The sequence below is a fragment of the Vigna radiata genome, chromosome 1 (genome assembly GCF_000741045.1).
Source record: "Vigna radiata var. radiata cultivar VC1973A chromosome 1, Vradiata_ver6, whole genome shotgun sequence".
In the NCBI taxonomy this organism is placed as follows: domain Eukaryota; kingdom Viridiplantae; phylum Streptophyta; class Magnoliopsida; order Fabales; family Fabaceae; genus Vigna; species Vigna radiata.
The window spans coordinates 7228495-7243087 of NC_028351.1; the positions used below are offsets into that span (position 1 = coordinate 7228495).

Genomic DNA, 14593 nt, shown 5'->3' on the forward strand with positions numbered 1-14593 from the left:
AGAGGAGGAACTATAGTCCACCATAATCCACAACAAAAAAATTCATCATGTTTTGATCTCTAATTTAGACCAAATTTTTTATTTTCTTTTATTTTTTTATTTCTTAATTTCATGTTTGAATTTCTAAGTCATTTCTTTTGTTTTCATTTCGGATGGGTTAATTATTATTTTCAATTTTATAAATTAATTATTTTGTAATTAATATTTTTAAAATTTAATTAATACCTATTTTATTAAAATTAAACCAAAAAGTCTTTTATAATTCATTATTTGATCTAATTAATTTCATTTCTTTTTATCATATTAATTAAATATATTACAAGTTTTTATTTATTTATTTCTATTCAATATTTTCTAATATAAACTTAGAATAGCATGAATGAATAACTATGTTAATGAGTTACCTAATTAATACATATATTTAATTATCTGCTTCTTGATTGCTGAATAAAAAATATCATAGTATTTGGCCCGTTAATTTTTACTATTCATTTATAATTATTAATAAAAAAAAATTATTTTTCAAAAAATTAGGTGATCAAAATAAATTGATCATTGAAAAAATATTAATAGTTGAAGAATTATTTAAAATTTAATTTCATATATGTTTTTTTAGAACTATGAAATTGAAATTATTTTTAAAGAGATTATTTTTTAAATTTTTTTAGAAAGATTAAACTTATTTACATTAATATTAATATTTTAGTAATGTAATTTAATTTGAAACTGTATTTCCTAATTAATCTTTTTATTTAAGCTTATATTTGAAAGTTTTATTTCTAAATAATTTTACTTAAAATTTAAAAAAATAAAATATATAAATATTCATGAATATCTATATGTAGAGCTGTCAAAACGGGTAACCCGGCTCAACTCGGCCCGGCCCACCACGGGTTGGTCACTTAGTGAGTCAACCCAACCCGGCTCATTTATTAGCGAGCCAAAAAAACTTGAACCTGGCCCGACCCACCACGGGTTGGTGGGTAAACGGGTTGGCTCACTATCCCATTTAATTATATTTTTTTTAAATAAAAAAACACAAACTTTCTATAATTTAAATTTAAACAAATTTCACTCCTAAAAAATTATGTTAAAGACCAATTCCGACAATGAATAAAAAAATATTAGTAAAAAAAAAAGAATCAGTACTCAATAACATCAACAAAAAATTAATAGTTTAATCTGTAACATAAATTCCCAAATTCAAAAATATCAATAAGAGTTTGTTCAAATAATGTATACTCAAATTGTTTAAATAAAATGAACAAAATCTGATACAAGCATGTCAGAACATGAAAAAAATCAATTCATGTCTTCAAATCCCCCAAAACAAAAAACATATTCGCAAACCCCTAGTTTTGTCATTATAAAAAAAAAAAGAAAGAAAAGTGAGAAAACAAAAATGTGGAGAAAAGAGAAGAAAAAAGGAAGGGTGTTTTACCTGCTCCTTGAGGAATTTCAGTGAAGTGAGGGTGAGAGCACCGTCAAATGAGAGAGAAGTATCGTGAGAGTGATTTGTAAGAACAAATGTTACTTTTTTGGTATACACAGTGAGTGAAGATAGTATTTTATTTTTTAGGGTTTCAAAAATATAATAATAAAATAAAAAAATAAAATTAGGTAGGTGGGTTGGTGGGCCAACCCGGCTCATCACGGGTTCAACCCGCATGAGCCGGGTCTAAATGAGCCGGGTTGAAATCTGACCCGTACATAAGTGGGTTGTATTTTTCAAACCCAACCCGGCCCGAACCCATGACGGGCCGGGTTGGCTCGCGAGTTATGACCTATTTTGACGGCTCTATCTATATGTATTGTAATTATAAAAAAAAAAATCATGAATACCTTTTCACATTTACCTTTTCCTTTATATTGGTTTAAACGAGAGAACTAGTCACTTACCCATGCTTACGAACGGGTCTCTATTTTTTTCTATTTAACAAAGTAGATATGGCAAGAAAATTAGGTTTGGCAGGTCAGTCTCTTCATCTCAATCATCTTGTCTAACTTGTTCAATTAAATAGTTTGTATATATTGGTCATTTCACGTTTTTTACTGATTTTGACTGTAATACTCGTTTTTCTTATAATACAGTTCAATCAATTTGTCTATTTCAGCCATTCCAGCCATCGAGGTCACTTCAACCAAATTGATCAACTCATCCATTCCGATCATTTTATCAGTTTCAGCCATTCCAGTCATGGAGGTCAGTTTGATCAAATTGACCAACTCATTCATTCCGACCATTCTTTCAGTCTATCTATTTCCATCAATCCAATCAATTTGTCTATCCCTAACCATTTCGTCAATCCGTTCATTCAAGTCAGTCCATCCATCTCGTTCACTTTGTCTATCTCGTCATGGCAAAATTTTTTCGAAAGAATTTTAAACTCTAAATTCCATATTAAATATAATAAAAAATTATATATAAAATTAGTCTCTAATAAAAATTATGCATAGTACTTTATTTATAAAAGAAAGAAATATGGTCTTGTTCACTTAAGTGGATTTGAGAGAGAGAGTAATTGAGTGGATTTGAGAGGATTTGAAGGTAATTTTTGTTGTTGTTCATTTGAGTGAATTTAAAAGTAAAGGAGAGTAGTTTTGAAAGTAAAGTTTGTATGAATTAGTGTAAGATTTAATTTATGTGACAGATTAAAAACATTTACTTACGGTTTTAAATTAGATCTATAGACTTCGGTTTCGGGAACAACTGACGCCCCATTTCATTTTAAATAGACCGCAGACTCTTCACACCATTCAGTTTCTGATCTCGTCTTCATCTCTTCTCCTTTTTCTCTGCTTCTCCTCTTCTTTTACTCGCTTGCGCACCTCTACTTTTTATCTCTTGCGGCATTGCATTGTCGTTTCTCAATATGTTATTGTCTTCGTGCTCGCCTTTTTCTCTCTTACATCCCAAGTGCGTGGTTTTTTTTTATGCTTTACTGTTTAAACTTTTTTTAGTTTTTTATCGATTATCTTGTCGTTCAACTGATTAAAATTTGCTTTCTTTGTGTTGTGTTTTAGTGCAGTTTTGATCCTTTCTTTGGGTAACATAGTGTAACATTCTCCCTTTGCTTGCTTCCTCACAAGAAGAGTGCGGGCGATCTTTTGAGTTTTCTATGGCTTCCGACCCAAAATGGAACTTGGGTCCTCGTCTAGTTCTCATATCACCGTAATATTTTTCCTTTGCGGTTGAATAATGGGAAGTAGTCATGAAACCAGGTTCAGTTTTGGGTTGAATGTCATAGAAGATTCAAAAGACGCAAGTTTTTTTTGTGGGGAAACTAGCGAGAGGAGAGTGTTACACAATGCTACCGAAAGTCTGGATCAAAACTGCACCGAAACACAACACCCTTGTTAAACGTCGTTTAGTGCATGGTCCGACGTCTATAAGAACATAAACGTCGGTTAGTGTAATTTACAACCTCTATATATTTATGTTGACGTCGGGTTAGGAATAGGCGGACATCTATATAGAGTAAATAGACGTCAGTTTGAGTATAAGCAGACGTCTATATAGACGTCGGTGGATATCGTTAATTGACATGTATATAGATGTCGGTTGGATGAATTCCGACGTTACATAGACGTCACCTGTATAAATGCCGGTTGGGAAGTGACATTAAAAACCCAAATTAACCAACGTTAAACAACATTTTTGCACTAATGAATAGGCATATAATGATTTCTTTTTGGTCAATGACCATTTCTTCATTGATTGTATAATGGCTGAGATTTGAGAGATTGGTCGAGAAATGATTTCTTAACCTAAAAAGTTTGCTTCAAAATCAAATCAGCATTTAATGCATATGAATAAAAAATATGAGAATGGCCAGAGGATTTCTAATAGTCGTCTTGACTGAGCATGGGTCACAACTTTAATTAAATGTTACAAATTTGGAAAAATTGGACAGCTGGAAAATAAGAGAGGCCTACAACAAGATAGCGATAACTATAAATATTTACTACAAATCAATCTGTGTAGAATAATCTAATTTCCAAACTTTGGTTAGATCTAAAGTACCAAACAAATTACGCGTGGCTGATACCAATATACAGAGAAATCTAATTAAAAAAATTGACAAAAAACTGTTCCAGTAAGCATTGACCTACAAGGAAAAAAACAAAAGTAACCAACATAGTTTATTTCCTAATTCTTTCAATTTGGGGGAGAGGGAGACTGGGTCGTACGTGTTTGGGAGTGAAGAAGGTAAGAGGAAAGAAGGCGGTAGCTTCGGAGGAGAAGTGAGAAGAAGTGCTTCCATAGCGTGGATTTCTGAGAGAGAGGGTTGGAAGGGAACTGAGAAGAAGTTTGAGAATGGATGATAAACATACTCAAATCCACACCACTCCCCTTGCCTTCGCACTCACCGTCTCTTGCTTCCTCTGCATCGCTTTGCCACGTTCCCACTCTCAACCATCGCCGCCATCGTCACCGCTACTGCCTTGTGCTGAGCCGTTATACATGTGCAGAATAAACGTTTCCGACATCTTAGATCCTGTCTGGAAACAGATTCCTCCCTCTCAGTGTATTGGCGTCGACTCATCACCCCAGCTCAGCTGCTCTGCTTCTTATGGATCTCAAAATTTCACACTGAAGAAGGTCGACAACACCACTCACACCATGACGGTGGTGCCAGCACACACTGTCAACAATGTTTGTTCTCCTGATTTTTTTCACATTTACGACAACTTGATCAACAGTCTGTTACAACATTACGAGTCAATGCGAAACGTCATCGTATTCTTCGATGGTTGTCCTCTCGACATCCCAAATTTTCCTTCAGAACGCAAATTTAAATGCGGGAATGCTGTGTACTATTTTAGGGGGGAGCATGAGAAGTTCTACATACACCCATCGCTTGAGTATTGCAAGAAAAGTTTGTTGGTGCCCATTGCCGCTCCTCTCGGTGATTACGATCATAAAGATGGTGGAGCTGAAGTTCTGAAAGAAGCTTTGAGGGATGGGTTTGAGGTCTNCTATAGTCCTCCTCAACACTGTAGAGGATGCAACCAAATTAACGGAAATTGCTGGACCGGTGGTTACGAGGGACATGAAGTTTCATGCAACTACTATTGCCCAAATCAATACTGTTCTCCCAAAAGCAAAAGTAGTGGTATGTCTTCTCTTATATCTTACATATCATTCCCACAAAATCCTCTTTTTAGTTACTCACTTCCCATTCTCCCTCTTTATTCAATCTATTACTATCGTTTAACCAACACAACTTTCAATTACAAAGTTTGTCATTCAAACCTAATATTGAAATTTATGTGCTATATTCAAACCTAATATTCAATCATTCAATATAGTAGTGTTTGTTCATCAACTTATGGATATATATATATATATATATATATATATATATATATATATATATATATATATATATATATATATATATATATATATTAGTGTTGCGAGTGACATTAGCTATAATTTTTTATCACACCCTTTGTTCTCTTTTTCTTTTGATTTGCGTCTGCCTCTACGAGTAATCATTAAGAAGAGGAATTTTTTTCAATATTAATATGTTTTAAAATAAAAATTGAAGCTTACCTAAGATATAAGAAAAATGACTTGGAAACTAAATAGTATCACAAGTCATTATGATTGTATTTGTGATTTTAATTTTCAAGTAAAAGAAAATTTAATCCCCTAAATTTTTCAATTTTCTATAAATTCAAACCTCAAAATCTATTTTTCTTAGTTGATTTTCAAATTTTATCCAGTCAACAAATAAGCATATTTATTTTTAATTTTGGTCTAAATAATTCTTAAATTGTTATCTTTATCTTATAATAGTTACACCTAAAACTATAATTTTATTATAATTATTCCTTAATATTTTTTTATAAATAAACTTCTTTATGTTAAATATTTTTATTAAACTGCTGGTGGTGGTTTATTACTATTTTTTAACTCAATGTTTTCAAAATATTATTTACTAAAATTTACTTAGTCTTAAATTATAATTATAACGCAATTAAACTTTTAGGTATTTATTTTAAAAAATTTAAGAATTAATTGAAACAAAATTAAAATTCAGAATATTATATATATATATATATATATATATATATATATATATATATATATATATATATATATATATATATATATATATACGGTGTAAAGTTTTAGATCAATCAAGGTGTATAATTAATTTTATGATACTTTTATCTATAAAATAACAAACCTCAGAAGCTTAAAGGTTTTTTTAAGCTTTAGTTTCTTGGCTTATTCATTATTTATTTTTCTCCGAAATTGGCCCTGAAACCAAATCATCCAATTATTCTGGTTTTCTCCCTCATATAGCCAGATAATATTACTTGATTTTAGTACATTTCTCTTTACAATTTACATATATTTCTCGTATGTTTCTATCTTACACATATTTACTAAAAAATAAGTGGGAGGTTTTTCTGTTACTTGCTTTTGTTGACTTCAATGCACATTTTCCCTTGGTCCCTACTAATTATTTGGTGGATGTTCTGTCTTCTTTCACTTAACCGAGTCAACAAGAAAATATTTAATTATTATGTGCAGTGGAAATATATAAAAGATAATACATTATGTTACAAGTTATATAATTGAATGATTTCATAAAACAAAAATTGACAAAGTCTCCGTCGTCTTTAAAATTAATTTTCCTTTTCTCATTTAACAAAATTACATATATCACTCCACCTTCTTTCTCCTCCGGAAAATAAATCATCAGTTATCACTTCTTATTTTTTGAATTATTTTCGTTTAAATATGTGTTTGTAATATGTTTATAATCCTTAAACTTTCACCTATTTTTCCAGGAATTGGTTTTGTTGTTTCGGTAAATAAGCCATGCCTAAATTTTTAAGCACTAAATTTTTAAACAAGAATTGAAGATGATGCATCTCTTTGTATTAGAATTCTAAAAATAAAAGTGTTTTGATTTTTGTTAAGAAAATAAGTACTCAGTTCGTAGAATGATTTCTTTGGATTTTTTGGTTCTTTAGTTTGAACAGAGGTTTATAATCTAGAATAAGCATTTGAATACTGTAAAATGATAGTAAGTTTTAATGTTAAAATCCAACGTATAATATAAGATTTTAAATGTAATGTAACGATGAGAAAATTAAACCCTAAGCTAGAAAATTCGTTTATATTGCACCCAAATGCTTCTTTCCTCTGCCATAAATATTTAGATTGCGCTGTAAAGTGAAGTAGAAAGATATTATAACTCCTCTTCCAAAAAGATAAGTGATTATAAAAGTAGCTAGAATGTTTTCTTTTTATCTGAACAATATTTCAATAAAATTTACAGCAATATTAGGAATCTGATTAATTCCTCTTTTCTCATATACTTTTGCAGGAAATTGGGACCAAAAGAGGAAATTCATTATTTTAGGTAACTAACCTAATAAATTATCTTAATAGTTTCCACTAAGTATTTGTTATCGATCCCTAATAAATTTTCATAGAGTTAATAATTAAAGTTTGTTTATATTTAAATTCACTAACCATAACTTTTTTCTTTTATTTATAATTGAGATTAGAGACCGAAAACATTCATCGTAAGTAATTGTTCACACTTGTCCCTATTGTATATGCTAACAGGTGTTACAGGTTCAGCAATTGCAGCGGTGTTGATATTATTTTCAATTCTGTGTGTAAGATACACGTCATCAACCTGGCAAGCAAATTTTGGCTTGGCTTCAAAAAGTAATCAAAATATCGAAGCATTCCTTAAAATTCATGGCCCTCTAGCTCTGAAAAGATATAAACTATCAGATGTTAAGAAAATGACCAACAACTTCAAAGTAAAGTTGGGACAAGGTGGTTTTGGTGCAGTGTACATGGGAAAGTTATCCAATGGTAAAGTTGTGGCTGTAAAGATGTTGAGTGCAACCAAAAAAAATGGTAAAGATTTTATGAATGAGGTTGCTAGCATAAGTAGAACTTCTCATGTTAACGTTGTCTCTCTTCTTGGCTTTTGTTTGAAAGGTCACAAGAGAGCTCTCATCTATGAATTTATGTCCAATGGTTCCCTTGACAAATTCATTTATAGAACAAGAGATGAAACCCTTTCAACCTTGAGTTGGGATATTATATATCAAGTTGCAAGGGACATAGCTCGAGGCTTAGAATACTTGCATAAGGGATGCAACACTCGAATTTTTCACTTTGACATAAAACCACATAACATTCTTCTGGATGACAACTTCTGTGCNAAGATATCTGATTTTGGGTTGTCAAAACTGTGTCCTAGGAATGAAAGTATCGTTTCCCTGTCAGATGCTAGAGGAACAGGAATGAAAGTATTGTTTCCATGTCAGATGCTAGAGGAACAATGGGGTATGTAGCTCCAGAGATGTGGAGTAGAAATCTAGGAAGAGTTTCGCATAAGTCTGATGTTTATAGTTATGGAATGATGCTGCTAGAGATGGTTGGAGGAAGGAAGAACATTAATGCCGAAGCAAGTCATACAAGTGAGATATACTTCCCACACTGGGCATACAATAAGCTTGAGTTGGACAACGATTTGAGACCAGATATGGAGATGACAGCAGAAGAAAATGAGATTGTAAAGAGGTTGGCGATGGTGGGTTTATGGTGTACTCAAACGTTTCCTAATGATAGACCTACAATGAGCGAAGTGATAGATATGTTGGAAGGCAACATAGATTCCATACAAATCCCACCAAAACCTTTACTTTCTTCTCCCACTAGATCAGTACCTGAGTATTCCATATCTTGAAATTAAGTGAACTTTATATTTGATAAATTTTTCGTCTTGTACCTTAAAATGAATCGTTCTATATAAATGTTGGCTCTTTCGAATAATCTAGAAAAGCAAGTACAAGCTCATGAGACAGTTACATCAGAATGCAAAAGCTAGCCACCAATTGATTAAATAAATTATGTCATGTGTACCATTGACCTGAGTTAGATAAGTCTTTTGAAATGAACAATAGAAAGGGCAAATACAATATCAAGTGGCATATTTATATGACTTAAAACAATGATAAGCACTGTGTAGATGTTTGTTGGTTGATGGATTCGCAGCTTGAAGAGAGGGAGGAAGTGGAATAACAAGGTGTGAATTTTATTTGTCTTCTGTTCTTGAGTTTGAACTTAGTTATAGTGAGGGAGGGCTACGAGGAGATGTTCGGGGAGGACTTGAGGAGTTCCCTATATGGTAGTCGGAGGAGCATCTTGTGAATGATATAGGAGTTATAAGGTGATATAGTAGTAAATTTGGAAGGAATGGTGAGAGGTTGCATTAATATTTCGGAGTTATAAAATTGGTTTGGTAGATTTGAATGGAAGGGTGGGAGAGGTTGTTGATTCAACTTTTTTACTAACAAAATACTAACAATTGCTCATAAAAAAAAATTGTGAATATATTGAGACAGATGGTAATGATCTCAGGATCTAGTTTGAAGAACATATGGAGGAAACCCTCACGAAGATCATTTGAAGGACTTACATGTGGATTCCTCAAAGGAATAAGGAATTTTAGGGTCTTGTGTAACATGTTGTTTGTGTTAGTAAAGGGTAGATATAGTTTCACTACGCTGATTCTAAGATCTTTTTTTAGTTTGGAGGAGTAAATCTCTTACTCAGATCTTTTATATAGTATTCAATTATTCCTATGATATTTTATATTGTTTATTCTCATAAAACTCCTAAGTTTATCTTATAATTATCTGATAACACCTAAATTTAAGTTTATTTCTACAAAATTCTTTCATAAACTTAAATTTTGCCTTATTTCATCTTTCTTTCTACATCAACCCAGATCAAACTTACTCCTTTCATTAACAATGACAATTAAGTTGATTGCCAATTGTTTTTAATTGTGTGCACACGATCTCCCGTGATCATCTTGATCTCCACTCTAACATTCCTACATGATTCAACTACTGCTTCAACTCCTGACCTAAAACGGTATTTCAATCCAAGTATTCCCAACAATGTTAGTTATGTCTCTTCAAACTTATTTGGACTTGTTTCAAAGGCTATTAAGTCAGCTCGAACATCAACAAGAATCTTTACTCTTCATTATGAAATTCTTTCAGTGTCTAGATAGTGACAGCGTCACCATAGTCCTCGACATCTTCAGAGCCATCTGCCAAATACACTCCATAGCTTCCTACAGAAGCAACAATTAAAATGGGACAAATTCTATATCTTTTATTTCTCATAAAGTCTGAAGAATCTTTGGTACACCTATCATGATAAATTTCTCGAGCCTCACGTGCAATCTCTACACTTCTTCTAAACATAGCAACACCTTCTCTAGAGAACCCTTTAGCCTCGCAACCTTGAATAGAGGCTTGATAAGATGTTGTTAATATTATGTTTTCTCTTGCTTTGAGGTAATCTAGGTGGACCCTTCTGACAAGATGTGATGATGAGCTAACATGGTATTTGGCACTCCAAAGTTGGTCATTGAGATCTGCACCTTGACGTTCTAATTCAATGGCAAAGCCACCTTTAATGATGACAAACTGCCACACTCGTCAAACTTAACCCTTAAAAACGATGATGCTCAACTCTTGTTCACTTTTACCTAGTACAAATTTCTGGAACTTCATTTTTAGGATTTGGCAATCCACAATCTTGTTCGGGAATGAAGAAGTGTCTTCAACCTTAATTTGTGAAGATTGATAAACACAAAGACAAACACTTCTCAATTTGAATCCATTGCCACCTTTAAACTTTGTCGATAACTAAATATTTACTACAGATGAATCTGTGTAGAACAATCTAATTTCGAAACTTTGGTTAGATCTAAAGTAACAAACAAATTACGCGTGGCTGATACCAATAAACAGAGAAATCTAATTAAAAAAATTGATAAAAAACTATTCCAGTAAGCATTGACCTACCGGGAAAAAAACAAAGGTAACCAACATAGTTTATTCCCTAATTCTTTCAATTTGGGGGAGAGGGAGACTGGGTCGTGTTTGGGAGTGAAGAAAGTAAGAGGAAAGAAGGCGGTAGCTTCGGGGGAGAAGTGAGAAGAAGTGCTTCCATAGCGTTGATTTCTGAGAGAGAGGGTTGGGAGGGAACTGAGAAGAAGTGTGAGAATGGATGATAAACATACTCACATCCACACCACTCCCCTTGCCTTCGCACTCACCGTCTCTTGCTTCCTCTGCATCGCTTTGCCACGTTCCCACTCTCAACCATCGCCGTCGCCATCGTCACCGCTACCGCCTTGTGCTGAGCCGTTATACATGTGCAGCGTAAAGGTTTCCGACATCTTGGATCCTGTCTGGAAACAGATTCCTCCCTCTCAGTGTATCGGCGCCGACCCATCACCCCAGCTCAGCTGCTCTGCTTCTTATGAATCTCAAAATTTCACACTGAAGAAGGTCGACAACACCACTCACACCATGACGGTGGTGCCAACACACACTGTCAATGATGTTTGTTCTCCTGATTTTTTTCACATTTACGACAACTTGAACAACAGTCTGTTACAATATTACGAGTCAGCGCACAAAGTCATCGTATTTGTTTGTCCTTTCGACATCCCAAGTTTCCCTTCAGAAAGCAGATTTAAATGCGGGGATGGTGTGTACTATTTTGGGGAAGAGGATGAGATGTTGTACGTACACCCATGGCTTGAGTATTGCAAGAAAAGATTGCTGCTGCCCATTGTCGCTCCTCCCGGTGATTATGATAATAAAGATGGTGGAGCTGAAGTTCTGAAAGAAGCTCTGAGGGATGGGTTTGAGGTCTACTATAGTCCTCCTCAACACTGTAGAGGATGCAACCAAATTAACGGAAATTGCTGGACCGGTGGTTACGAGGGACATGAAGTTTCATGCAACTACTATTGCCCAAATCAATACTGTTCTTCCAAGAGTAGTGGTATGTCTTATCTCCTCTCGTATATATCTTACATATCATCGCCACAAAATCCTCTTTTTAGCTACTCACTTCCATTCTCCCTCTTTAATCAATCTATTAATATCCTTTAACCAACACAACTTTCAATTATCAACGCTAATATTGAATATTTCTGTGCTATATATTCAAACCTAATGTTGCAGTTTTTGTGCTATATTCAAACCTAATATTCAATATAGTAGTGTTTGTTAGTGTTGCAAGTGACATTAGCTATAATTTTTTTATCACACCCTTTGTTCTCTTTTTCTTTTGTTTTGCGTCTGCCTCTACCAGTAATCATTAAGAAGAGGAAATTTTTTCAATATTAATGTATTTTAAAATAAAAATTGAAGCTTACCTAAGATATAAGAAAAATATGAATTGGAAACTAAATAATATCACACAAGTCATTATGATAATATTAGTGATTTTAATTTTAAAGTAAAATAAAATTTAATCCCCTAAATTTCACCATTTTTTATAAATTCAAACCTCAAAATCTAATTTTCTTAATTGTTTTTCAAATTTTATCCAACCTATAAATAAGCACATTATTGTTAATTTTCTTCTAAATAATTCTTAAATTGTTATCTTTGTTTTATATATATACACCTAAAACTTTAATTTACTTATAATTATTTCTTTAAGTATATCTTTTTATAAATAAACTTTATGTTAAATATTTTTATTAAACTGCTGCCGGTGTTGTTATTATTTTTTAACTCAAAGTTTTCAAATATTATTTACAAAAAATTACTTAGTCTTAAAAAATAATTACAACAACTTTAAACTTTTAGGTACTTATTAAAAAAAATTAAGAATTAATAAAAAAAAATTAAAATTCAGAGTATATATATATACGGGATAAAGTTTTGGATCAATCATGATAAAATTTTAATTTTATGATGTTTTATTTTTATCTACAAAAACATAAAACTTCATAAGCTTAAATGTTATTTTTCCTCTGTGAATAAGCTTTAGTTTCTCTGCTTATTCATTTATTTATTTTTCTACGAAATTGATGCTGAAACCAAATCATCCAATTATTCTGGTGTTCTCCCTCTTAGCCATAAAATATTACTTGATTTTAGCATATTTCTCTTTACAATTTACATATTCCTCATGGTTTTTTCTTACACATGTTTACTCAAAAAAATAACTGGGAGGTTTTTCAGTTACTTGCTTTTGTTGATTTGAATGCACATTTTTCCAGGTCTTGTTGTGCTTTTGTCTCTTGGTCACTACAATTATTAGGTGGTTGTTCTGTCTTCTTTCACTTGACCCAGTCAACAAGAAAATCATTAATTATTATGCGGAATGGAAATATATAAAAGATAATCAATTGTGTTAAAAGTTATATAATCTGAATGATTTGATACGAGAAAAATTGACAAAAGTTTGTCTCCATCGTCTTTAAAATTAGTTTTCCTTTTCTCATTTAACAAAATTACATATATCATTCCACCTTCTTTTTCCTCCTCTGGAAAATAAATCATCAGTTATCACTTCTTATTTTTTGAGTTATTTTCGTTTACAAGTATGTTTTTGTAATCTGTTTATAATCCTTAAATTTTCACGTACTATTCCAGGAATTGGTGTTGTTGTGTTAAGAAATAAGTACTCAGTTCATAGAATGATTCTTTTGGATTTAGTTTAGTTTGAACAGAGGTTTATAATCTAGAATAAGCATTAAATACTGTAAAATGGTAGTAAGTTTTAATGTTGAAATCCAACGTATAATATAAGATTTTAAATGTAATGTAACAATGAGAAAATTAAACACTAAGCTAGAAAATTCGTTTATATTGCACCCAAATGCTTCTTTCCTCTGCCATAAATTTTAAGATTGCGCTGTAAAGTGAAGTAGAAAGATATTGTAATTCCTCTGCCAAAAGGTAGGTGACTATAAAAGTAGATAGAATGTTTTCTTTTTATATGAACAGTTTTTCAACAAAATTTTCACCAATAATAGGAATCTGATGAATTCCTCTGTTTTACTTTTGCAGGAAAGTGGCACCAAAAGAGGAAACTCGTTATTTTAGGTAATAAATCTAAATTTCCTTTTATACTTTCACACATTCACTAGTTTCTTGAATATTTATAGTGACACACACTATTTTCTTGTGCTTCTCTCTCATCTTTCATAATTGTATAGTCCTAAATAATCATGGAAAAAAAAAATTATGCGTACTCTCTCTGATCAATTTAAATTATCTTAATAGTTTCCACTAAATATTTCTTATCGATCTCTAATAAATTTTCATAGAGTTGGAACGATTAAAGTTTGTTTATATTTAAATTCACTAACCATAACTCTCATTTATATTTGAGATTAGAAGAAGATTAGAGACTGAAAACATTTCCCATAAGTAAATGTTCACAGCTGTCCCTATTTTATCTGCTAACAGGTGTTACAGGTTCAGCAATTGCAGCAGTGTTGATATCAATTTCAATTTTGTGTGTAAGATACAAGTCACCAACCTGGCAATCAAATTTTGGGTTGGCTTCAAAAAGTAATCAAAATATCGAAGCATTCCTTAGAGTTCATGGCCCTCTAGCTCTGAAAAGATATAAACTATCAGATGTCAAGAAAATGACCAACAACTTTAGATTAAAGCTTGGACAAGGTGGTTTTGGTGCAGTGTACAAAGGAAAGTTATGCAATGGTACTCTTGTGGCTGTAAAGATGTTGAGTGCATCAAAAAACAA

The 14593-nt window shown here is 32.1% G+C and overlaps 1 protein-coding gene across 1 annotated transcript in view; it reads left to right on the top strand.

Moving 5' to 3' along the window:
• The first annotated feature begins 3995 nt into the window (after positions 1 to 3995).
• LOC106756503 (LEAF RUST 10 DISEASE-RESISTANCE LOCUS RECEPTOR-LIKE PROTEIN KINASE-like 2.4) overlaps positions 3996 to 14593 on the top strand; it is a 63296-nt gene continuing 52698 nt past the window's right edge. Inside the window, exons 1-3 of the mRNA XM_022783384.1 lie at positions 3996 to 5117; positions 7353 to 7388; positions 7598 to 8268. Of these exons, the coding sequence (XP_022639105.1) occupies positions 4319 to 5117; positions 7353 to 7388; positions 7598 to 8268 (1506 nt within the window). The 5' untranslated portion in view covers positions 3996 to 4318. The remainder of the gene's footprint in view (positions 5118 to 7352; positions 7389 to 7597; positions 8269 to 14593) is intronic.